Source organism: Enhydra lutris, unplaced genomic scaffold (genome assembly GCF_002288905.1).
Source record: "Enhydra lutris kenyoni isolate GAN:26980312 unplaced genomic scaffold, ASM228890v2 scaffoldscaffold19, whole genome shotgun sequence".
NCBI classification, from domain to species: Eukaryota; Metazoa; Chordata; class Mammalia; order Carnivora; family Mustelidae; genus Enhydra; species Enhydra lutris.
This window is the reverse complement of record NW_019154103.1, coordinates 38,683,976-38,709,141: the sequence shown is the minus strand read 5'-3', so window position 1 is coordinate 38,709,141 and position 25,166 is coordinate 38,683,976. Positions and strand designations below refer to the sequence as shown.

At 40.7% G+C, this 25,166-nt stretch overlaps 1 protein-coding gene across 1 annotated transcript in view; it reads left to right on the top strand.

Moving 5' to 3' along the window:
- LOC111148321 (sorting nexin 24) overlaps positions 1 to 25,166 on the top strand; it is a 154,565-nt gene that overhangs the window by 64,416 nt on the left and 64,983 nt on the right. The window contains exon 2 of the mRNA XM_022504821.1: positions 20,033 to 20,116. Within this exon, the coding sequence (XP_022360529.1) occupies positions 20,033 to 20,116 (84 nt within the window). The remainder of the gene's footprint in view (positions 1 to 20,032; positions 20,117 to 25,166) is intronic.

Here is a 25,166-nt window from a genome sequence, read left to right as displayed (position 1 = left end):
AAAAGGGCTTGATGCTACGTGCCACACTATCATGGATATCCTAGGTGAGTCCCTCTGATAACGAACTGATGGTCACGTCCATCCTGTCCTGAGAATGAATGCATGTGTTTGTTTGCTCGCAACCTGTGGCAGCGGGTTGTGTCTCACTACCGTAAGAGGAAACCTCTAGAAACTAGGGAATTCAGGCAAATAGTCATATACAGATTATAACATTTGCTTTCAGACCAAGGAAGAGAGACAGGTGAGCATTTTGTAGAAGGAAAGGTAGCCGGTGGAACCTGAAACTGACTAGAAGGCCTGTGGTCTAGTCTCTGTGAAAACCACAATCTGGTCCAGATCAACCTGGAGCTTGCATTTCGTAAAGTCCCCTGATTTCAGAGGCAGAAACTGTGCACAAGGTGGAGGGGGAGTAGGGGAGGAGCAGGGTTGTCTGCTTTGAGAACTGATTTGCTGTTTGGTTAAGGGAGAGGCCATGGAAGGCAATTCACTGAACAGAATCTGATCCTGAAGATAGTGGTTTTGAACAGTGAGGTGAGCATGCCCGGTTCGTTGCAGATAAGTTACCATTTGTGGGCCCTCATCAGCGTGTAAAGCATGGCATGGAAATGTGCACATTGCACAGGCTCTGCCTCAGGGCAGACTTGGAGAAAAACACCTCTGCAAGCAATACGCAGGGGCCATACATAAGCAAAAGTATGCACGGGATTGAGCTGAGAAATGACTTTCCTGTCTCTTTGGCTAATCAATGCCAAAGAAGGACTTGGAACCCAAGACCTCTGTTTTACAATTTTTTGTTTTTCGTTTAAAACATTTTCACTCAGAATTTTAGAGAAGGCTGTGAAATACCCATCTTCAGTGAGGAAAAATTGCTGGGGGAAAAAACCCTGAAAAGTGAACAAAAAAATCTTATCTTCTCCTTGAAAACATCTGGGGTTTGTTTTTTTTTTTTTTAAGATTTTATTTATTTATTTGACAGACAGAGATCACAAGTAGGCAGAGAGGGAGGCAGAGAGAGACAGGAGGAAGCAGGCTCCCCGCGGAGCAGAGAGCCCGATGCGGGGCTCGATCCCAGGACCCCGGAATCATGACCTGAGCTGAAGGCAGAGGTTTTAACCCACTGAGCCGCCCAGGTGCCCCATCTGGGTATTTTTTTTCCCATCTTTTTTGGGTATATATGTACATACACGGTTATGATCATGTATTTACTTTTTTTTTTGTTTGTTATGTTTTTTTATTTAAGTAATCCCTACAACCCAGTGTGGGGCTTGAACTCACAACCCTTAGTTCAAGTTATATGCTCCTCTGACTATGCCAGCTGGGTGAGCCTTTCAAAATGCAAAACACTGTACTCTTTAATAGGCAACTCATAAATCACTGAACCCTACCTCTGAAACTGATAATACATGCTATGTTAATTAATTGAATTTAAATAAAATAAAAAAAATTTTTTAAAGTGTACTCTTTATGTAGCCTACCCTTGTTTAAAAATTTTAACAAGGTTAACAATACCATTTTGTGTTAATCAGTCTGAGCTATGATATGAATGTGCTGTCATGTATCATCCTTTTAAATACTAGGTTGTTACAGTTGTTTTTAATTATAAATAATGCATTTTTCACTTTTTTTTTTTTTAAGTAATCTCTGTACCTAGTATGGGGTTCAAACTCACCATCCTGAGATCGAGAGTCACATGCTCTACCCACTGAGCCAGCCAGGCGCCCCTTACTTTTTCACTTTTAAAAGTCATATTTTGGGGCACCTGGGTGGCTCAGTCATTAAGTATATGCTTTCGGCTCAGGTTATAATCCCAGGGTCCTAGGATCAAGTGCTGCATCAGGCTCCTCGGTCACTGGGGAGCTTACTTCTCCCTCTGCCTGCCTCTCCCCCTACTTGTGCCCTCTCTCTCTCTTTTTCTCTCTGACAAATAAAATCTTTTAAAAAATAAAAAATAAATAAAGTCATATTCCAATTTCAGTTTGGTGCTGGTATGTTAAGCAAATAATTCATATCAGTATGTGTTCATATATTTGTTGAGAAATAATCTTCCTTGTGCATTTTTTTATTCTCTTTCCATTCTCCATGTGTATCTTTTCAGATCAGTTTACTTTCGCAGTAGAGCTCATGAAAAGTTACTTAATGGAACTAAAATAACTCTTCTTTCCTTCTGCTGAGAATATTTAAGTTAGGTGTACTATGTATCTCTGATGGCCAAGCAGCTCACCTGTCTGGAAATGTTTTCACGTGCTCAGATTTCATTGCTTTCATAAATTTTAGTTTGTAAAGGAGTAACCTTGGCAGAGCCATGGCAAGGAATAATGGAGACTTATGAATATTTGGTTTGTAGCAAGTGAATATTTGCTTTCCGAAATGAAGCTAATGAACTAATCGTGTTTGGTGGTGTTAGTTCTCTATCTTGTGCACTTTTTTTTTTTTTTTCTGTCCAACATCCGAAAGTTGTCTTCAAATCTGTGTGTTGTGCCGTGTAGGAAATACCTGGCAGAAGGTTTGGGGTTGCACTGGCTCTGTGTGCATGCGAACTAGGACTGTGGAGAGAGAAAAATTGCTCGTGTCTAGGTGATGTGGGTGATTTCATAGTGCATGTCTAATGCACTAAACCTTGGAGAGGTAAAGTGTGCAGAAATGCATTATCCTTGCTACTCTTTGGAGGAATGTTACGAGTCTTAAGGTGTAGATTTAGCACAGGCTGTCAGGAACAGTGGGAATTAAGAGTTAACCTTTTTCATTCTCTACAGACACCACATAGGTGGTATTACTAAGGGAAAATGACCCATACCGGCCACAGAAAACCTACAAAATGATTATATTTTTGGCAAGTCAACACTTTTTCTTCAATTCATTGTTCTTTCTTTCTTTTAAAGATTCTTTTTATTTATTTGACAGAGAGAGAGACAGCGAGAGAGGGAACACAAGCAGGGGGAGTGGGAGAGAGAGAAGCAGGCTTCCCACCGAGCAGGGAGCTCGATGTGCGGCTTGATCTGAGGACCTTGGGATTATGACCTGAGCTGAAGGCAGAGGCTTAAGGACTGAGCCACCCAAGTGCCCCACTGTTCCATCTTTAAAGGACTCAGACAAATTAAGTGATTATGATATATCCTGTAACAAAGAATCTCTTTGTTACGGGTAAATGAAATCAACAGGAGAAGCTCTTGGAATGGCCTTCCCCCACCCCCTCCTCTTCAGCAGCTCCTTATGTATGGGCTTAGAAAAGCTGATTCTTCATGAAGAATGTCCACGATGATACATGCGGAGGCTCAGACTTGTTAGACTCCAGACTTCTCCTGGAGTGTCTTTGGCACTGGTGTGTGTGTGTTCTATAGATTTAGAAAAGATGGCGATTTATAATACAGAAATTTAGCTGTACATTTTTTGTGAGATAGACTTAGTTTGTAAACATTGGTGTGCCAGTACATTTTAAAAAGTGGGTTAATTTAAATTTAAGATAAACAAGAAATTTTTTAAAAAAGATAAGAAATAAAAGATACTACTGAGTTAAGTGCTTTGATACAACCTCAGCGTCTGGATTTCCATCTTCTCAGTGATGCCAAGTCTGACCATTTTATTTAACATTGCAACTTTTTTTTAAAAAAAGATTTTATTTATTTATTTGACAGGCAGAGATCACAAGTAGGCAGAGAAGCAGGTGGTTGGGGGGCTGGGTAGCAGGCTCCCCGCTGAGCAGAGAGCCCTATGCAGGCTGCATCCCAGGGTCCTGGGATCATGACCTGAGCCAAAGGCAGAGGCTTTAACCCACTGAGCCACCCAGGTGCTCCAGCATTGCAACTTTCATTCAGCATTCCCAGTGCTTTTTCCTGGCTCTGTCCCCACCGCCCCCCACACCAGATAATCACTTTCTAAAACACACTGTTATCTATTGTTTTGTATCTTTTGTTATCCATCTCCCCTGCTGGAACGAATGTTTCTTGAGGGCAGAGCTCTTTGTCACTTTACTTCACTCATAGACTTCAGACACCTTGAACAGGGCTTAGCACACACTAAGTCCTCAATAAATACTTGGATAAAGAAGACCACCATCATCATTGTCTTTACAGTGTGACAGCTTTATTTTTTAAGCTTTATTTCAGAGAGAGAGAGAGCACAAATGGGGTCAGGGAGAGGGGGAAGCAGGCTCCCCACTGAACAAGGAGCCTGACACAGGGCTGTCCCAGGACCCTGGGATCATGACTTGAGCTGATGGCAGACGCGTAACTGACTGAGCCACCCAGGCACCCCAAGTGTGACAGTTTTAAACCAAGCTTATATTTGGACAATAAAACACTTGATAAATATTTTTTTCTTAAGAAGAACTGAAATTCTGGGCACCCGGGTGGCTCAGTGGGTTAAGCCTCTGCCTTCAGCTCAGGTCATGATCTCAGGGTCCTGGGATCGAGTCCCGCATCGGGCTCTCTGCTCTGCAGGGAGCCTGCTTCCTCTTCTCTCTCTTTCTGCCTGCCTCTCTGTCTACTTGTGATCTCTCTCTGTCAAATAAATAAAATCTAAAAAAAAAAAAAGAAGAAGAAGAAGAACTGAAATTCTGAGCTTGGAAAGAAGGCTGAGAGTTCTAAAATCTTTAAGAGCTTGCTTGCTTCTTGTAGGAGGGCATTTTAAAAATATGGACAGATCCTCTCTAACACCTGTTGGTAGAACAGAAGCCTCTTTGCCCTCAACAGGAACAACAGGGTGTCTTTTTAGGATCTTCAGTTGTAGAGTTGACAAAATGGTCTGCACCCTTTCATGGCCATAGAGCTCGTCTGTCTCCCACCTGCTCTCCGCCCATATTTCAGTACCAAGCAGCAGAGCTTTGAAGCTGGCACGCATATTGCAGACTGCCTGTGGCCAAGCAGCTTTCCCTTTCTGAGGTCTAATAAATACGTGCAGTATTGAGAGAACTCAGGAGAATCTCATCTTCTTGGTGCCTATAAAATTATGGAACCCCACTCATCTTGAATGAGACCAGTAATTCTCAACCACTCGAGCTTACTCTTTACACTGTTTTTGGTTAAAAAAATTCTCTCTCTCTCCATATATATATAGAATGCTTTAAAGTTTTTGATCTTTTGAATCATGTAGGTTTTTTTTTTTTTTTAAAAATATGTTAAAAAAAAAAAAAGAATATGTTTTTTAAGAAATAAGCCTAAGGGTGCCTGGGTGGCTCAGTGAGTTAAAGCCTCTGCCTTCGGCTCAGGTCATGATCTCAGGGTCCTGAGATCGAGCCCTGCATTGGGTTCTCTGCTCAGGAGGGAGCCTGCTTCCCCCTCTCTGCCTGCTTCTCTGCCTACTTATGATCTCTGTCTGTCAAATAAATAAATAAAATCTTAAAAAAAAGAAAGAAGCCTAGTGCATCATGGTACTTCATGGTGTGTTGGAGAAATAAAGGCAACTAATAGGCTCAAATTCCATTTAGATTTGTAAGAAACCCAGTGATATTCAGGAAAATACTAGAATGTATGGGGTACCAACCATATGCCAGGCTGGGTGCTAAGTGCTTTATATGCTTTGTCTTATTTATTTACCCCATCACCAGCCCCAAGCAGTAGGTATTATCTTCTTTATATTACAGATGAGGAGATTAAGGCTTGAAGTGGATAAGCAACATCTATAAGGAAACACAGCTAGCACGTGAATATTTGCTTTCCCAAATGAAAATTTGCTTTCCCTCCCACTTCCCTGAAAGTGGCAGGTCTGGATGTCAGGTGTGTCTGACTCCAGATTGTTCTATCTGCCATATCATGTAGCTTCTACAAATGGTAGTCATTATTAATGTATTATGTATTAATGTATTAAGTGAAATACAAACTAGAAAAAAAAGGCTACCAGTTTCTTATAATAAAAGAGTTCTATTTCAAAACTATTTTCATCGCTTTCAGATCCTCATGAACAGTATTCTTTTGACCATCTACAACCAGTTTTCTGTAAGAAACCATCTTATTCTGCACAGTCTGACTCTGTCATGTCTAACTTACTGATTGTTCTTCCTAACAAAAATAACCCATCTTACTTTTTTTGCAATAAGACTGCTGAGCTGGCCTAAGGTGTAGTCATGTTCATCCCAGTGTGTTGTCCTCCTGTGGATGACTTGCTCCCTTTTTCTTTCTTTCCTTCCTCATTTACATCGTAGACTCAACCTGTTCTGTTGCCAGGTGCTGTTGAAGGCAGTGGGGCTCTAACAGTGAACAAAACAGGTGAGGTGCCTGTCCTTATAGAGCTTGTGATTATTGTGGAAGAACAGACAGTAAACCAACCCCAACATTGTGTGTGTTTGTTTGTGTGTGTGTGTGTGCGCGCGCGCGCGCACTAACCTATGGTATGTGCAAAGTGGAAAAATGGGGTCAGGTCTGAGGATCAAGAATGGGGAGGGGCAGGACTAGAGTGTCTGATTCAGATGGAGTCGTTAGATAAGACAGACCCCTCAAAGAAGATGACCGGGAACAGCAGTTGGAAAAAGTGAGGGGGCATCCTTCAGGTAGAAGCACTTCAGATCCTAGAGTTGGGAACGTGCTCCATACATCTGATAGTCAACAAGGAGGCTGGCACAGCCGGACCAGGGGGAGGAAGAGGGCTTGTGCTAGAGAAATGGAGGAGAGGGATGGGCCCTGGAGCTGGGTGGTGTGGAGTCTGGCAGTGCGAAGGTAAGGATCTGAATTCTGTTCTAGGAGTGATGGATGTCCACCAGAAAGTTGTCAGCAGGGGAGTAGTGTGGTCTGATGGAGGATGGCCAAGGGCCGCTTTGACTGCTCTGAAACACATTGTTAGAGGGCAAGCGTGGAGCGGAGAGAGCAGCTGGCAGGTTGGGAGGTGAGATCTCGGGCCGGGATGGAGGAAAGCACTTCACATTTGCAGATGACCCAAAGCTTCGTGAAGACAGTGGCTCATAATTTGGATGACAGAATCTGTTTTCAGAAAAATTATGCCGTCCTCGTACCGTGGGTTCTCAGTGAGCGTTGACAAAGGAGGGCGTGGAAGCCCACCACGTGTATACACCGCAGGGTGAACCAACTCTGGTGAAGGAGAGGAGAGCCCCTCTTACCTGTAGAGATGGACGGATATGGTCAGCAAGGTGATCTCACGTAGGATCATCTTTTCCCTCTTTCCATCCTGCAAGAGGTCTCCCCTTCCCCGTGCAGATAGAGAAACACTTGTAGCTGTGACTAGATGTTGATACTGACTTCAGTAGGTGACGTTCTTGTTTGGATTCCTGCCGAATGCCAGACAGTGGGGCAAATTATTTTCATGGATCATCACATTTCATCCTTACAGTAAACCTGTCTGAAAGGTACCTTTGGAAGCTCTGTGTTGTAACTGAGGAACTTGAGATGGGGACATGTTAAATAACTTTCCCCAAATCATGGAGTGTTCATAGAGCCCAGCGGAGAGCAAGAGAAAACACAGGATTCAAACCCAGGCAGTTTGACTGAAGACCTAGAACCTTTAACCGCTGTGTTATACTGCGAATCTGATGAGCGAAATAATACTGTTAGTATTGTAATTTATGCAAATTATGGGCTACCTATGGAGGGGTTTTTTTGTTTTTTGTTTTTTTTTTTGGTTTTTTTTTTTAATGGGTTGGAGTCTTTTGGACTTATTCTATAAGAAAAACCCTGCTGAGTTTTATACCACTTCAACTATGGACCTTGGAGATGCAATCCATTCATAAATTGGGAGAATACCTGTATTTCCTTACATCCTGGATTCAACATTTTAGAAGAAACAATGCCAAACTGTGTTTTTTTAAAATACTTTATTTATTTGACAGACAGAGATCACAAGTAGTAGAGAGGCAGGCAGAGAGAGGATGGGGGGAAGGAGGCGCCCTGCTGAGCAGAGAGCAAGATGCAGGCTCCATCCCAGGACCCTGAGATCATGACATGAGCCGAAGGCAGAGGCTTAACCCACTGAGCCACCCAGGTGCCCCTAAACTGTGTTTTGTCCAAAAGGTGGTCGTGGTGCCAGACCTGAGCAGCATGTCATCTGAAGGACAGCTCCATGAGCTGGAGAAGTTTAATTTGGAAGAGGAAGGCTTTTAAAATGCACCAGAGGCTTTCTCATTGCTAAAATGGTAAAACCATAAACCCCATTATGATCTTGACACCCCTAAATAAACATCCTACATGTTCAGATCAGGTCTTGTGGCTTTAAATTGCATTCACAGGGGCGCCTGGGTGGCTCAGTGGGTTAAGCCTCTGCCTTCGGCTCAGGTCATGATCCGAGGGTCCGGGGATCGAGCCTCAGGTCGGGCTCTCTGCTCAGCAGGGAGCCTGCTTCCCCACCCCTCTCTCTGCCTGCCTCTCTGCTACTTGTGATCTCTGTCTGTCAGATAAATAAATAAAAAATAAATTGCGTTCACACTCTGATGACTTCCAAATTTATATCTCTGACTAAGACTCAGGCTCTACATTCATCGCTGCTCTGCATCTTCCCTTGGTGTCTTACAGGCATCTCGAACTGACCATGGCCAGTACTGAGCTCCCTTCTGCTGCCATAGACTGGCTAATGCCCAGTCTTCCCAGCTCAGGATGGCACCACCGTCCGTCCACTTGCTCAGACCCCAGACCTCCCTGTTATATTTGATTCCTCATTTGGTAAACAGACTCCATGTTCAGTTATCAGTCCGTCCTCCTGTGTCTGCTTTCGCTCAGCGCTCCGCACCACCACTCAGACCTCTCTAACTCACTCTCCTCCCTCCTGATCGCTCTAGGCACGCAGACATGTCAGGCATTTACAGGGACCCCCTCTGCCCACCCCAGAGAGTCTCACTTCCTTCAGGCCTATGCTAAAGGGAATAACGAACCTCCAAGAATGTCTACACCCTGGTCCCCAGACCTATGAATCTGTCATCTTCTGTGCAAAAGGGACATCATAGATGCAGTTAAGGTTAAAGACCTTGAGTCACAGAGCCTATTTTGGATGATCTGGCTGAGTCCAGCATCATCATGGGAGTCCTTCAAAGTGGAAGAAGACGCACACAAGCAGATCAGAGAACATCTAGAAGGATTGCTGCTGCTGGCTTTGGAGATGGAGAAAGGGGGCCCCAAGACAAAGAAGGCAGGCACCTTCTAAAAGCTGGGAGCTGTGTACTCAGCTAACAGCCAGCAAGGAAATGGGGCCCCCAGTCCTGTAACCACGAGGAAATGGAAACCTTTTCTCCCAGCGAACCCCCAAAGGGAACACAGGCCCATCAGTACCTCAATTTTAGCCCCATGAGACTTGAAGCAGAGAAACCAGCCAGGCACACTGGACTCCTCACCCCGACAAATGTGAGAGAAGAAATGGAGCGTTATGTTTGTACAGCAGGAAGAGAAAACTAATACAAGGTCTCTGCACAGATAGGACTTGATCTGTAAGACCTTGCCTGACCACCCCACATGACGCTTTCATCCAGGCCCTCTCTGTCCTCATTACCCGGTTCTGTTTTCCTTGGTCGTACGTACCAGCTAACCTGCATTTACCTGTGTGATTGTCTGTGTCCCTCTTCAGTGTTTTAAATGGAATCTTACGGTCCATCACTGTTGCGTCTCCAGGGACTAGAACGAAGCCTGGCATGTGGTTGGTAATTATCCTTGTTGAGTCACTGAATGGAGCTTGCTATTTGTCTGCCATCTAGTGTCTTACAGAGTTGCTGTCTTTCTAGGTTGGCTGCACTTACACTCAGCTGCTCCCTCCTGTATCTGCTACCTCAGGCCCTTAGCACTTGCTCTGACTAGTGCATGCCCTTATCTTTGCCTACCTACACTCTAGGTCTGTTCAGAAACATCAGCTCTTGAAAGAAAGCTTCCCAGATTCTGGAGAGCAAATCCTATTTTCCCTTAATGCACACAGATTTTTTAAAATATGTGTTTTATATTGAATATAGCTCAGTTAGCTTTTTATTACCTTTATGATTTGTATCATACATCAGAATTATACATTGTTTTGGCTACTTTATTAGTTGCTCTCATTCTAGTGTGTAGGCACCGTAAAGGCTAGGATGATGGGTTTGCTAACCACCATTTCTATAGTAGTTGATGGGGGACTGCGGAACCAGATTATGTGAGTTTATAAATCCACTCCTAGTTCTGTGTCTAGGTTATGGGCCTCTGTATGGTTTGATTTCCTCACATTTTGAGTGGGAATAATAATAGTACCTACCTCATAGGGTCTCATGTGGGTCAAGCCATTTAATAAACGAAAGTGCCTTGAACACTGCATAGTACGTAGGAAGCACTCAAAAAGCATCTCAGAATGCCCCAAGACATTAATTATCCCACAAACTGAAATCATGTGACATGCTTTTATCATTTGTATTTTAGGAATGGAGATACTATGACTCTGAGATGTTTAGAGATTTGCCTAAATTAGTAAGTAGTGCAGATAAAAATTTATCTCTTCTCCTGCTTTCAAAGCAGGATATAAAAGAGAATAATAAAGCTCATTAAACATCTGTCTTTCAGAATGCTTCATTGTTTAACATACTGTCTGATGTATTGTCACAACAGTTCAGGTAAGCAAAGAACCACCACTATTCACTTTCTACAGAAAGTCTGAGTCAAAGTTATATGATATTGAAACTAATGGAAAACTGTGTTAGCCCATCAACATGTATGACCTGATGTATTTGAGTGAGTTTTTCCCCTCACCCTGAATTGATTGATTGAATTTGTGTCATATAGATGCAGCTTAAGAGGAAAAGAAAAATGAAGACTTCATAATCAAATAATTAGTCAGCTGCAGCTAAAATTAATACTAGGGTTTAGACTGAAAACCTGTAATTTTATAAATATCACTGAACTCAGGAAAATTTTCCCTTTATAACCAGAGAGATTTAAAACTAAAACACTTAGCAGAGACAATGCCATTATTAGGATTTCTGAAAAATTATATATATATATATATATATATATATATGGAAAAATTTCCAATACTACATAAACATTTAAAAGGGAAAACAAAATATATCAAACACCTTCTAGAATCATAAGTGAGTTGCCCTGTATTACCTCCCCTCCATACTCGGTTCCCACTATGCATATGATTTCAATTTCATCATTAAAAATGAACATCATGGCTTTATATTTAGTACACTGTAACTTGAAGCACTTTCCTGAACGATTTTTAGCGGCTTTCTTTGCCTTCCAGTTCTATAAGATGAAAACAATTTGTACCCCGTTTGCTTTCTCTCCCCACTCACCTCCTGTTTTCTGCTAGTTACTTCATTACCTTTTATACCGACAAAAAAATGTTTACAATCTGTTCTGTGAAAAGAATTGTCTTAGGTTGTGTGGATTGATTCTAAACACCAAGTACAATAGTTGGTGTTCCCAATATTATAATTATAGGTCTGTGTATGTATGTTTATGTATACTTTCACTGTGTAATCAAATGTTTGGAAATGTGGAGGATGAAATGTCTTCTTATAAATTATGAAATCTGCTCAGTGGAAACTGTTCCCAGCATTATCTCAAACAGCCACTCTTTTTTTCTTCTCTGGACCATACCAAATATTGTTTCATTTATTTTGCTTTGTATTTGGAATTGTATCCATTTTGTTTGGTTGGTTTTCTTGGACTCTTTAAGCAGCTTTTTTTTTTTTCCTTCACAGACCATCACTAAAGGCTTATTTTCTATAATTCCTATTTCTATTAATTTCTATAATTCTACTTCTATAATTGATATTAATCATACCAGTTTTCTTCGTCATGCTTCTTGGAACCCTCTGGCTTCTTATTCTAATTTGAATATTGTTCAGGCTACCAAGCTGCCATTTTAGGATTTTTCTAGCATTTTCATTCTAGGTTAGGGGCACAGTTTTTTGGCTTCTTCTTTACATTCTTTTGGGTTTTTTTTTCAAGATTTTATTTATGTATTTTATAGACAGCGATCACAAGTAGGCAGACAGGCAGGCAGAGAGAGAGCGGGAAGCAGGCTCCCCGCTGAGCAGGGAGCCCGATGTGGGGCTCCATCCCAGGACCCTGAGATCATGACCTGAGCCGAAGGCAGAGGCTTTAACCCTCTGAGCCACCCAGGCGCCCCTTACATTCCATTTCTAAGAAGTAACTTCAGAGATTATTTCACCAGAGTCTACATAATCCATAAAATGCTCCTGCGTATCTGGAAAGAGCCCTTTACCTTCTTGGTTTGCCTGGGTGTGGAATTATGAACCGGTTTTCTATGGATTTCTGGAGACTCATATTTGTCTGCATACCCAGTACTTTAACCACAAGCCGCTTTCTTTGGTTGTGTGTGTGTGTGTGTGTGTTTTATTAAATATTTTTTTTATTAACATAAAGCATATTACTTGATTCAGGGGCACAGGTCTGTGATTCATCATCTTACACAATTCACAGCACTCACCATAGCAATACCCTCCCCAGTGTCTATCACCCAGCCACCCCATTCCCCGACACCCAACCCCCCTGCCCAGCAGCCCTCAGTTTGCAGACACGAGCAACAGAGTGGCCTCTGAGGAAGCTGTGTCCATGTGACCATGAAACCCCTGTGTGCTTCCTGCTGGGAATGGCCTCAGCTGCCTCCTAATAACAGCCACTGGATAATGTTGCCTTCCTCTGTATTCATTTACGGTGTCCCAGCATCATAGTCTTTGATGACGACAACAGCAGTGGCTGGCCTTCTGTATTATTGTTAAATATACTTTTTGATAGATACTTTGGTATATATTTTTATATATTTATTATTTTATTGTATATTATATATTTTATATATCAAATATAAACTATCCATTTAAAATATTAAAATATATTTAATATATTTAAAACTATATAAACAAATATTTAAAAATGAGTATATCAAATATATAAAAACATATTACTTTTATATATTTTTGAGTTCTTCTATCCATTGACAATTCTACATCTTCAGTTATTTTTTGCAAAAAGCATGTGGGGATTTGGGAACACCTGGGTGGCTCAGTTGGTTAAGCAGCCAACTCTTGGATTCAGCGCAGGTCATGATCTCAGGGTCCTGGGATTAAGCCCCACTTTGGGCTCCCCCCCTCAGCGGGGAGTCTGCTCAAGGATTCTCCCTCTTCTTCTGCCCCTCTCCCCACTTGAGTGTATCATGTGCACATACGTGCTCTTTCTCAAATAAGTAAATTAAAAATCTTTTTTAAAAAAAGTATGTATGGGGTATCCATTTTCTGAGTTTGCTCACAGCTGAAATGGCCTTTTTGTGCCTTTCTATGTGAGTAATAAATTTAGATGATTATGAGATAATAGTCTAGTAAAACTTTGCTGATACTGTTCTACATTTTGTAGGGAGGCATTTAGTGTGGCAGAGAATAAGTTTCGGGTCATCCTAATCTTTGTTCCTGCTTTTTTTCATCTGTATTTTGCCACTGTTGTTTTTTTTTTCTTCATTACTGTAATTAAAAAAAAAAATTCCAGAGTAGGCAGAACACCTTATTTTTCCCTGTGATACAGTAAATACTTTTGATCTTCCCAGCTTAGGAAACTTAGATTTCTTTTTTGTCCTTAATATTTCCTCTTGCTCTAAGTTTGTTTTTCTTAATTAGTTTTTGTTCTTTTGTCAGAGACTTTTCTTATTTGGGTGGGGGGAGGGTCCTTTTGGTGTCATGAATTTTCTTTGCAAAGAAGCATCATTTTTAAAAAAACACATTTATTAGTGCCCAGTTCTTATGGAGCTGTTCTCTAGTGACGATTACTTATAGAACTGTTCTTTTTCCTTAAGCAGTGGTTTATTTGAAACAGTCTTTTTTTAAAAAAAATATTTTAAAATTCATGAAATTTACATGTTTTCTAAGGCATGAAGAAAGCTATTAGCAGTTTCTCTGCAACCAAATATAATAAAATTAATAATGCCTCTCAGTTGATCCGTGTGGCATCTTGGATTAGAAGAAATATGATTTAAGCCTCAGAAGAAGAACAAATTAAATTTTTACACGTTTTATTGAACTGTATACCTAGTCATTGAATATCATAATAATTTATAATTAGAGGATTTCTTACCATGTTTCCCTCATAAAAGAACTGTCCTATGAATTCATACATGTTAAGAGCCTAGCTCCCTTGGGGACACCTGGGTGGCTCAGTTGGTTAAGTGACTGCCTTTGGCTCAGGTCATGATCCTGGAGTCCTGGGATGGAGTCCCGAGATAGAGTCCCACATCAGGCTCCCTGCTCCGCAGGGAGTCAGCTTCTCCCTCTGACCCTCCCCCTTCTCATGCTCTCTTTCTCTCATTCTCTCTCTCTCTCTCAAATGAATAAATGAAATCTTAAAAAAAAAAAAAAAAGCCTGGCTCCCAACAGGCACACAGTAAATGGCTCTTTTAGAGGTGTAGCTTTTTATAAGTGAAATAACAATCTTTTAAATTTTATTTTATCTTTCTTGTTTATTCCAAGTCAAGAAAGAGAGTATTTCAAGCCCAGAGTTGATTTTAAGCCTACAGTTAATATCCGGGGCGTGTTGTTCTAATTGAGCAAATATTAAACCATAAATAAGAAAAGTCATATTTGAAGCTGGTAGTTGTCCTTTGTGGGTATCTCATGTTCTCAGCATAACAATTTTGTGACCCAAAGCATTTGGAGCTCTGGACTTTAAGCTTTATTTGTTTTGTGTGTGTGTGTGTGCTTTTAAAGAAGATTTTATTTATTTATTTGACAGAGAGAGAGACAGAGAGCCTAAGCTGGGGGAGTGGCAGGGAGAGGGAAAAGCAGACTGCCCGCTGAGCAAGGAGCGTGGCATGGGACTTGATCCTAGGACCCTGGGATGCTTAACTGACTGAGCCACCCAGGCACCCCAAGCTTTATTTGTATATAGAATCCCCACCTATAGTTGGAAGCCATTTAAATTATTTATTAGATATTTTTAGCCTGTTACAGGAAAAAATTTGGTTTTGCTTTGCTTAGAAGTTAATAACTTTGTAAAGTATGAGCTTCTGAAGTCAGGAGGCTGTTCTGCCTGGAATATGAGTTAAATCCTTCCTTAGCTTAGGTTTATTTTATCTCTTAAAACACATTCCTGGAAAATTGGGTGTAGACCCAAATTTTGAAATATTTTATCATAGACTTCCAGATCGCAGAGATACTATCACAAAGGGAAAAAAAAAAAAAAAACTGGCTCTAACGTTTAATGAAAACTACAATTAGGAATGGAAATCTTGTCTTTAACGTATCTATTTTCCTTTTCAACTAAAATGTAATGACTTAATAATGTTCCCAGGACTGTGTCTAGAATTTAGTCACCTGAACAATATCATTTGTGTATGTGTTGTTGTTGTTTTTTTTAAGCAAACCTAAATGGAAATCTTAATATGTTTTTTTAGTTACATGAAGCCTTCCTTGCTTTATCCAGAGGGATTTCTGGAAGTCTTTGAGGACAAGGATATCTCCAAGAATAGAGGGTTAGACAGGGAGGTAGGACCTTTGTGTGATTTTATGTGAGATAGTTGGAATGGAAACTTATGCCACTATACACACTGGTTAAAACACATCCAATTAATTCTCATTTCACTCACCAGCTTGCCAAAGTGACCAATAGCCAGTGTTGGTTAGGATGGGCCAGACATTCCATATCCTGTTAGCTGTTGTGTAACTTTGTGGATTGGGGGGATGGTAAATTGGCAAAGTTTTTGGTAATTTATCCTGTGTGTGTGTGTGTGTGTGTGTGTGTGTGTGTGTGTGTATGTAAGTATGTGTACAGAAACAAGGATTACGTCTATATTTATATATAAATAAAATACATAAACATATACAGTTGGCCATTGAACAGTGTGGGTTTGAACTGTGTGGGTCTACTTTTATGTGGATTTTTTTTTCAATAAGTATAGTACAGTACTCTAAATGTATTCTTTATGATTTTCTTAACATATTCTTTTCTCTAGCTTTATCGTAAGAATACAGTATACAATACATGTAACATATAAATAATGTTAATCAACTGTTTATGTTAACAGGAAGGCTTTCAGTCAACTGTAGGCTATTGGTAGCCAAGTTTTGGGGGCTTCAAAAGTTATACATGGGTTTTCGATTGCATGGGGGGTTGGTGCCCCTAACCCCCATGTTGTTCATGCATCAACTATATAAACATCCATATATACTTGAGTGTGTATGGTACAAAATAGTACAGTGACTTCATATCTACCTTAGGGTCCTAATTAATTAAAGTTTGGTAACAAGTATATATAGGAGTACTAGGTAGCCATTAAAGAATTAGGCATTGCAAAATGTGCTGATAAGATGTTCAACATGTACTAAATAAATAAGGTAAAAAAAATTCATAGAAGTGAGGTAGTAGGACCCTATGATATGGCTACAGTTAGTGTAAGAAAGCAACAACTTCTGTATACATGTGTACATACAGAGCTTATATGTCTGGGGACAATTTGTGAAAGAATTCTTAAGATCCCTCTTGAGTTGGCACGGACTACGCAAGTCTCTTATGTAAGAAACTTAAACTTTTAAGTTTACAGTCTTTGGAATTTTTGAAACCTTTTTTGATAAGTACATACTATTTTCTTTTTTTTTAAGTGAAAGCCATACAAGCTAACATTTGGAACCACATTATAAGGAGATTGAGGGGGCAGTGTGGGCACAGATCCTGACAGGAGGAGGTAATATAAAAAAGTATCCTTCTACTCTACAGAGTTGTATGCTTTTTATAGAGATTATTGGTCTGGTTCCATTGAAAGGGGCATAGCCTCCAAAGATTTAAGAATAAAGACCTCATGATACCATGAGCCCTGGCCTTGCCAGGTGTCTTATGCTCCTCAGAAGCCCATCTAGGGGACAGAACCTCCAAGGAGGAATGAATTGAAGAGCTGTTAGTCTACTGTTAATTTTGTCCTACTACTGAGGCAAGACCTTTCTGAGAACTCTAACTAATGTTTCATGAATTATGAGGTTTTCTACCCTGGCATTTGGTAACAGGCTGTATGCCCAGTTATCTGTAAGCTCTGAGCACTCTTCTCGCTAAGGTCTTCTTGTCCTTGGGTAAGTTTCCCCAATGCCATGTGTTGACAAGGGTTCAGCAAAATGCTGGAGGAAGACCTCTGGCAGGTCACTGAAGTCCTGTCTGTGTGCAGCTCACTCTGGCCCAGTACCCTGTCCACGGAACTGGCTTCCCCTCACTTCCCCTCAGGGCTCTGATTGCGTAACCATACGGCTCAACTTCGTTTCTTTTGTCTCTCACTCTTCTTCATTTCCTCATGTCTGATGTCTTGAGAGACATCTTTCCCACATATTTTGAGTTGTTTCTGGTGGGAGAGTGAATCTGCTCCCTGTAACACCATCTTGACCAGACTTGGAAATCACCCTGCTCTAGGCTTTAATTTTCAAAAAAAATCTGTAAACAGAAATTAAAAATAAATAAATAAATAAATAAATAAAAGTCCTTGTCCACCCACTCCCAGTCTGAAATTCCAGAGGAAGCTACATTCAACTTTTCTGGGCATTGGTGTCCAGGTGTTGCACCTCTGACTGCCACTCTGTCTGAGGAGACCTTCTCTGACACTATGCTGTCTGAAACAATACCCTCGTTCAGCTCTGTGTCATTACCCTGCTGCCTTGTTCTCCACAGGGCTTTTTATTTCCTGACTTCATTGTATTCATTCATATATTTATAGTCTGCCTCCCTCACCAGGTGGGAAAGATGCACCTGGAAACCTGAGCTCTTGCCTCTTTTGTTCACTGCTGAATCCCCAGAGCCTAGAGCAACCCCTGAGTGCGTTGCAGCCCCTCAGTAAGTATCTGCTAAATAAATGAACAAATGAATGAATGAATGAATACCAGATACTGTGCTGCATGCTTTCCCAGCATTTCTTGTGCTGTCCCTACCTTAGAGGTAGGTAATAGCTTCTCAGAGTTTGCCAAAAGAACAAAGCAGGAGAAAGATTTTCCAGGGAGCAGAGACAACATGTATCAGAAACTTACTAAAAGAAAAACAAAAACAAAACCAACAACAACAACAAAAAGAAACTACGGCTGTGGAATTCAGGAAAATAAGATTTGTTACATTGGTTCCATTTCTTCCTTCACTTTGTCCTGGAAATTCTGATTAACCAACTTCCTTCCCAAGATATTAAATTTAAAAGAAGTCTGAACAATATAAGGTATACCTTTTTGAAGTAGCAACAAAATAAAAATATCAGCATGAAAACGTACCACGCAGGTACATGTGTGGTGTGTGTGTGTCCAAACCGCCCCCCCACCCCACCCCCCATAAACTGAGTGACTGAAGAGTAACTGTGGAACGTGGTAATGGAGCCATCTGGTCGATAGAAGGGATGACATTCCATGAGGCAGCTGCTGTGTAATGTGTCTCATCCCCGGCCTTCAAGAGGGTGACCCGGTAGGTTGAGCCTTTCCGAGTCTTCAGCTTTCTGCTTCTGTGGCTTCTGCTGCAAACGTGCCAATTAAAGTGGTGGGTTTTATGATGACGCCTCCCGTAACTGGACTCGGAGCATAACTTCATTTCTTTCCTGCCGTTCTGCAGATGGAAAGTACTTCTCCTGCTCCCACATTGTCCTGATTGAACTCTGGGGCCTGACACTAAAAAGGCACTCTGTGTCCTATTAACCAAGCCCGTGTGTTGAAGCTGATCTTCTCGTGTCCATGTTTCTCAGGGTGTTTCCCTCCCCCTCTTCCTGGCAGCGTCTTTGAAGTAGAGGAATTTTCTTTGGTGAATTAGTGAACAGAATATTTTTCTTAAAAACAGTAGACATACATTTGAAACTTGGAAGCATATGGATCTGTTTTTAGAAGAGAGTATTTTCACAAATTGACCAAAGGAAAGTATTTTTTAAGGAGGTTTCTTGAAAAACCAAATGTTAGTATAAGATACTGATCGAACTGGTAAGTATTTACCAATTGCTTTAATAAAAGCAGGTTTCTTCAGCTGAGTCATACGACACAAGATTTCGTTTCTGATTCAAAAAAGTACAAATCTACAAACACATTATGCGTTTGATGATATAATTTTGTCTTTTCAAGAAAAGTCATACGAGTCAGGGAGCAAGGTAGAGCCATAGGGAATGTGTTTTCATAATGACAGTGTGTGCCCTTGTGTTTCATGAGCTAACTTAAGTTTTCTTTAGAATTAAAGTCAGCATGCTTCTAATACTTTCTGCTGTCCTGTGACCTCAACTCTGGTTTTTTCCAGAAGAGCAACTGAAACAAGAAATTAGGCTTACGAACCCATTGAACAATATCCATCATCTTGGCGTTGTCCACAACTTGGCTCAGCAAAACAGGAGTCAAAGACACCCTCTTGAAAATAACAGATCACCTTCTCTTCCATTCTCACCCAGTGTCCTGCCCTTACCCCAGCGGAACATTGTGTTTTCATCAGCGTTTCAAAATGTTTCTCATCCCTTGCTCCCAGTCTTGACCCACTGACCCAAGAATCAAGAAAATGTCATGTTAGTGCCTACTAATTAGCACACTCAGAGAGCCTTTTCTTCTGGCCTTTCGACCTCCTGGATGTGGGAGCGCAGGCTGTCACTGGTACCATGCCGGGAAAATGAGCCTTTACTACATTTTCCCTGTTTTGCAAACAGCGGAATAAGGCCCAGCTGAGACTAGAGATGAATATGCAGGTTAGGAAGAAATTAACCTAAAATGCACTGCCGTTTACCTGATTGTCTTAGAGATGACACAGCACGGCCGTCATCGTCCTCATACCTGTAATGGGATGCTGGGGCCTGTCCCTTCTCCCAGGCTCTCATTCTTGTCTGAATGCCTTATTTTGATACCATCATACCCATTTGGTGAAAGAATCTTAAGGGAGGAATGCGCTCTGATTAGAAAGTTAAGGAGCCCGTGAACGCGTTTCAGTTTCTGTTAGACACGTTAAGGCGATATTTCAGGTTGTACTAACTAAAGCATTTGACCTGAGCACTCATTAATCAGTGCTGTTGGCCCAGGGTCTCCTGAGCCTTCTGGGTTTTGGGGGATCAGCTACTGTAATTAAAGGGATGAAATATATCATGGTCACAAACTTACCACATCAGACGATTGAGGGTTTTGAATGGGTGGAATTAATCTTTTTTATTTTTTTTTTTCCCTTAGGTGTTTAAGATAGAAGTGCTAATGAATGGAAGAAAACACTTTGTTGAAAAAAGGTACAGCGAATTTCACGCCTTGCACAAAAAGGTAACATTTTCCCCCCCTTTTTCCTTATACGGTAGATGCTGTAAGGTTAAAACTGATTTCTGTGTTTTCTGAGAGCATGAATAGTTCTTGGCACAGTAGGATTTCCTTAATCATGGATTAAGTTTTCTTTTCAATTATTTAGTCCCCTGAAAGTGTGCTTCCTGAGGAGGTGGGTTTTCTGTTCAGATCTTTTACATAAATAGATGGGAGTTGTAAGCTTTTGCAGGAATTTGAGAGGTTCACAGAGAATCAGACTCAGACCTGACTCTTTCCATCAAGTAGACCTCACGTGCTTTACAAGAAAGAGAGAAGGAAGCAGATGGTGATTGTATGGGGAGAAATTCATTAAAAGCGATGGACACTTACATGTTCCTGGAAAAGATAACATATGTGGCACATGTATTCAAGGACTCTTTGGTGAACGTGTGTAAGGAGAACGCATATCATTCTTTTGCATTGTAAAGGCCACTTGACAAGATGGGTGTTCGAGTTCTTGGATTCATATCGTTAAAAGTCTTAGAGAAAAAACACAAGAATACAAGAAGAGTGGCTGAGTTTGGGGAGAAAGAGTAAAGAATAGAAGGGTGAATATTTTTTTGTTTTCTGCCAAAATTTAATGTTTTGCAGGTTAGGAATTATTACTGAGGGGCTGACATTATCTTGATAACTGGACCTAGCTCGTGAACGTATATACAAGTGTATGTGTATGCACGCACATGTATGTATGCCCTGATTCATTTTCTTCACTTCTGTCACTTTATTAGGTAAGAAGTTAGATGGGAAGATACTAAGTAAACATGTTAAGAAAGATAGTCTATTCTTTTAATTTCATTGAAGACCTCTTAAAGTTTCTGGGAACTGTTAGCACATAAATGACATGACAATGTGCTTATTCTGTATTAAAAGTTTCTTAGTGTTTCTTTAAAAATTAGATTTCCCACTTTTTTTTTCTTTAAGTCAGGAGAGTGGAATATTGAGTATAAACTTTAACAGGATATAACAGAGAAATTAGTGAAACTCTTTCCCTCTGTATACTTTTCTCTTATGATGGCAAGGGATATTATACATGTCATTTTTCTGTTAAAATTTTGTTAAATCCAGCTTTGCTTCCAAAAGAAACAGTGCAGGTGGATATGGATTTAGACCAGATGTTGCCGTTAGCCTTTATAAAACTCCTACCCGGGGGTCTTAAAGAGGAACAAACTTGGAATCTGGGTCTTCATGCCTTCTTGAGGGATTGTTTTTGCTTGCTTGTGTTTCAAGGAAACAGATTCTAGGGAGATTTCCGCAGGGTACTGCATGAAATAAATTCCTACACTAAGATTAAAGCCAGAGCCGCAACCCCTGCTCAGCCTTTCAAGAGCCAAGAATGGACCGAGAGGCCTGTCAAAGGCAGTCTCCCTTCCTCACCTCCCAGCTCACCATGACCTTGACACAACCTTGTGGTCCCCACCAGATACTCCTCCACCAACTCCACACCCTGCACAGCAGGTGACTGCCAATTAGGCCCACCCTGCACGAGAGACTCCCATGCCACTCACCCCTGCAGGGTCCTTCCTCCTGCTCTCTAATGGGATTTTATTTTCTGCCCAAGATTGATAGGCAGTTCTCAGAAAATCAGAGTCAGAAAGAATTTCTAGGTTGTCTCAGACTCTTCCCTCAAATTCTGCAGTTCCTGTTAATAATTTTAGCCATTCCTGTAATCATATCAGTAGGACTACCAGAGTTGAGAGTAGAAATTCTCAAATTTCTCAATTTTGCATGTTTAAAACATCCTGACAGCCTGGTGGTGGGTATTAAGGAGGGCACGTATTCCGTGGAGCACTGAGTGTGGTACATAAACAATGAGTCCTGGAACACTGAAAAAAAAAAGTTAAATTAAAACATAAAATATAAAAATAAAAATAAAACAGCCCGACAAAGATGTAGAGATAAAAATAGCTTCATAAGGCAGAGTTGTAGTTATGTGTTTACTTACTTCTACATTGTAGCACAGAAAGCAGCTGCCAGATGTCTCCTTTCCTTGCCCCAGTGCAATTGTATGTGGTCTGGCTTAAAGGTGACTATAGAAGATAGCTAAGTATAAATCATGGCAGGATGTGAAAAAAGCAGAAATCTGTAGCCTTGACTGGAAAACTGTGTTACGGATGAAAATCAGCAAAAAAATTTGCTCAGAACACACAGGTTTTATTGCTTGCTACCACAATATTGTATAGTTTGACTGTTTTATGACCATTTGGATACCCCTGTTTACATATTTGAATTTTGTGATGTGTTTTAAGTGTTATATTTTTATATGTTTATGTTATATTTTTATATATGTATATTTCCCTTTTACATTCAGTCAGATCTCTTATTTAATCTTCCGGAAATACTCACCCTTTTCGGCAGTCTGTGCAATTTGCTGTGTGGTCAGCGTCCTGGTCTTTCTGACATTTTACATTGTATTTCTTACTTGGTAAGCGTGTTTGGCCTGTGTCCCCATGTTAATTCAAAAATGATGCATGAGTTCTTTACCAAGCGCTTTGCATCTTTAGAATAATGGGCACATAGCTCTTCTCCATACTCTAGAGGCAGACAAGTGTGCCTCCTGGCTTCTTGTCAGTCTAATTTTGAGGCAGAAACTAAGACCGTTAACCCATTTCACAGTTCGTGTGGTCGTCTAAGGAAAGTTCTAAATGATTATTACTTCCCCCTGATTTTTATAATTGTTGATATTAAAATACAAAGATAATATCCCAGTTGTTTACACATTTCTTAGGATTTATTTCTATTTGTTGAAAACATTCAAGAGATGGTTTTTTGTTTTTTGTTTTTCCTTTCCAATAAATTTTAGACTATAAACCTAAACTTCGCAAAAAGTTTGGGTCAGGGAAGTTATCCGTTGTTACTGACACATATTTCTACTATCCTACTATATATAATTCCTCTTTTCCTTTGTTTCTTAAATTTTTTTTTAAGATTTTATTTTTAAGGCTAAAATTAGCAAGTCAGGGAATGACAGATGCTGGCGAGGATGTGGAAAAAGGGGAACCCTCCTACACTGTTGCTGGGAATGCAAGCTAGTGCAACCACTCTGGAAAACAGCATGGAGGTTCCTCAAAATTTGAAAATAGAGCTACCCTACAACCCAGCAATTGCACTACTGGGTATTTACCCTAAAGATACAAACGTAGTGATCTGAAGGGCCAAGTGCTCCTGAATGTTTATAGCAGCAATGTCCACAATAGCCAAACTATGGAAAGATCCTAGATGTCCATCAACAGATATGGATAAAGAAGATGTGGTATATATACACAATGGAATACTATGCAGCCATCAAAAGAAATGAAATCTTGTCATTTGCAATGACGTGGATAGAACTAGAGGGTATCATGCTTAGCGAAATAAGTCAATCGGAGAAGGATAACTATCATATGATCTCCCTGATATGAGGAAGTGGAGATGCAACATGGGGAGTTTGGGGGGAGGAAAAGAATAAATGAAGCAAGATGGGATCAGGAGGGAGACAAACCATAACAGACTCTTAATCTCGCCAAACAAACTGAGGGTTGCTGGGGGGAGGGGGGTAGGGAGAGGGTGGTGGGGTTATGGACATTGGGGAGGGTATGTGCTATGGTGAGTGCTGTGAAGTGTGTAAACCTGCGATTCATAGACCTATACCCCTGGGGCTAATAATACATTGTATGTTTATTAAAAAATTTAAAAATTATTAAAAAATAAAGAAAAGAAAATAATCACAAGGAAAAAAAAAAGATTTTATTTTTAAGCAATCTCCACACCCAACCTAAGGCTCAAAATTGCAACCCTGAGATTAACAGTCAGTTACTCCACCGACTGAGCCAGCCAGATGCCCCTCTTTTCTTGAACTTTTTTTAGTAAAGCAAATGCTTCTGTGCTAACCGTGTTCCGGCGTGGTGATAATTCTAATGCAGAAGTTCAGTGTGTAGTTCTTTAGAGCCAGAATGTTCCTGAGCCTGCCTTTACCTCTTCCTGGATCTTAAGTCCTTGGAGCACATTGCATGGTCTTCCTAAGTCTCAGGTTCTCCATGTGTAGGATAGGAATAATGACAGTATTAATTTCATAGGGTTACTTTATGAACTAACGGAGATTGTTTGCATCACATGGTTCATTTCCAATCATTTTTTAAAGATATTTATTTGAGAGAGAGAGAGAGAGAGTAAGAGTAAGAGAGCACAAGCAGGGGGAGCGGCAGAGGGAAGAGCAGGCTTCCCCACTAAGTTGGGAGCCCGATGCGGGGCTCTATCCCAGGACCCTGAGATGATGACCTGAGCCAAAGGCAGACACTTAACTGACTGAGCCACCCAGGCTTCCTGGTAAATTTCCAATTATTGATAGCCTTCATAAGATCTAATCTTTTCTGTACTCGAGATGGTTTCCTTACACTCAGTGATTAAAAAGAAGCATTCTCTGTCAAAGGGTTTGCATGTTTTTATAGCCTCTGATGTATATTGCCAAATGATGCTTCAGAATGGTTAGAGCAGATTTAAAATGTAACTGGCATATTTGAAAGTATCACAAAATCTTACCAGGTTTGAATATTACCCCCCCCCCCCCCCCGAAATTATATTTATGTATGTGGCCTTGCTACTGTTTTCCTTGGTAAGTCTTCAGTTTGTTTATTAGACATTGTAGTCCCTCTTTTTGGAATTGTCTTTCTGTGGCGGTCTCATTTGTTCTTGCCCATTAGTTTGCGTGGCTTGTTAATAAAACATTCGCCATTGGCTGAAAGTAGTTTTCATGCAGGACCTCATGGCTATGACATTTATTTTAATTTACAAAAGCTTTAAATTGGTATGCTATCTGTTAGGTCAGTTCTCCCTCTGTGTGATTTTGGGTCACATCAGTCATTTCTTCCAGAGCTATGAGGAGCATTTTGATTCCTTTTTCTTTTAGCTTTTCCTGGTGGGTGTGTTTCATAGTGTGCACTTTGAACCCCTGGAATCAGCACAGCCTTGACGGACGTGCAGATTCTGGGTATTACCCAGCCAAGCCCAGTTGTCTGCCTATTCAACCAGCATCCCACAG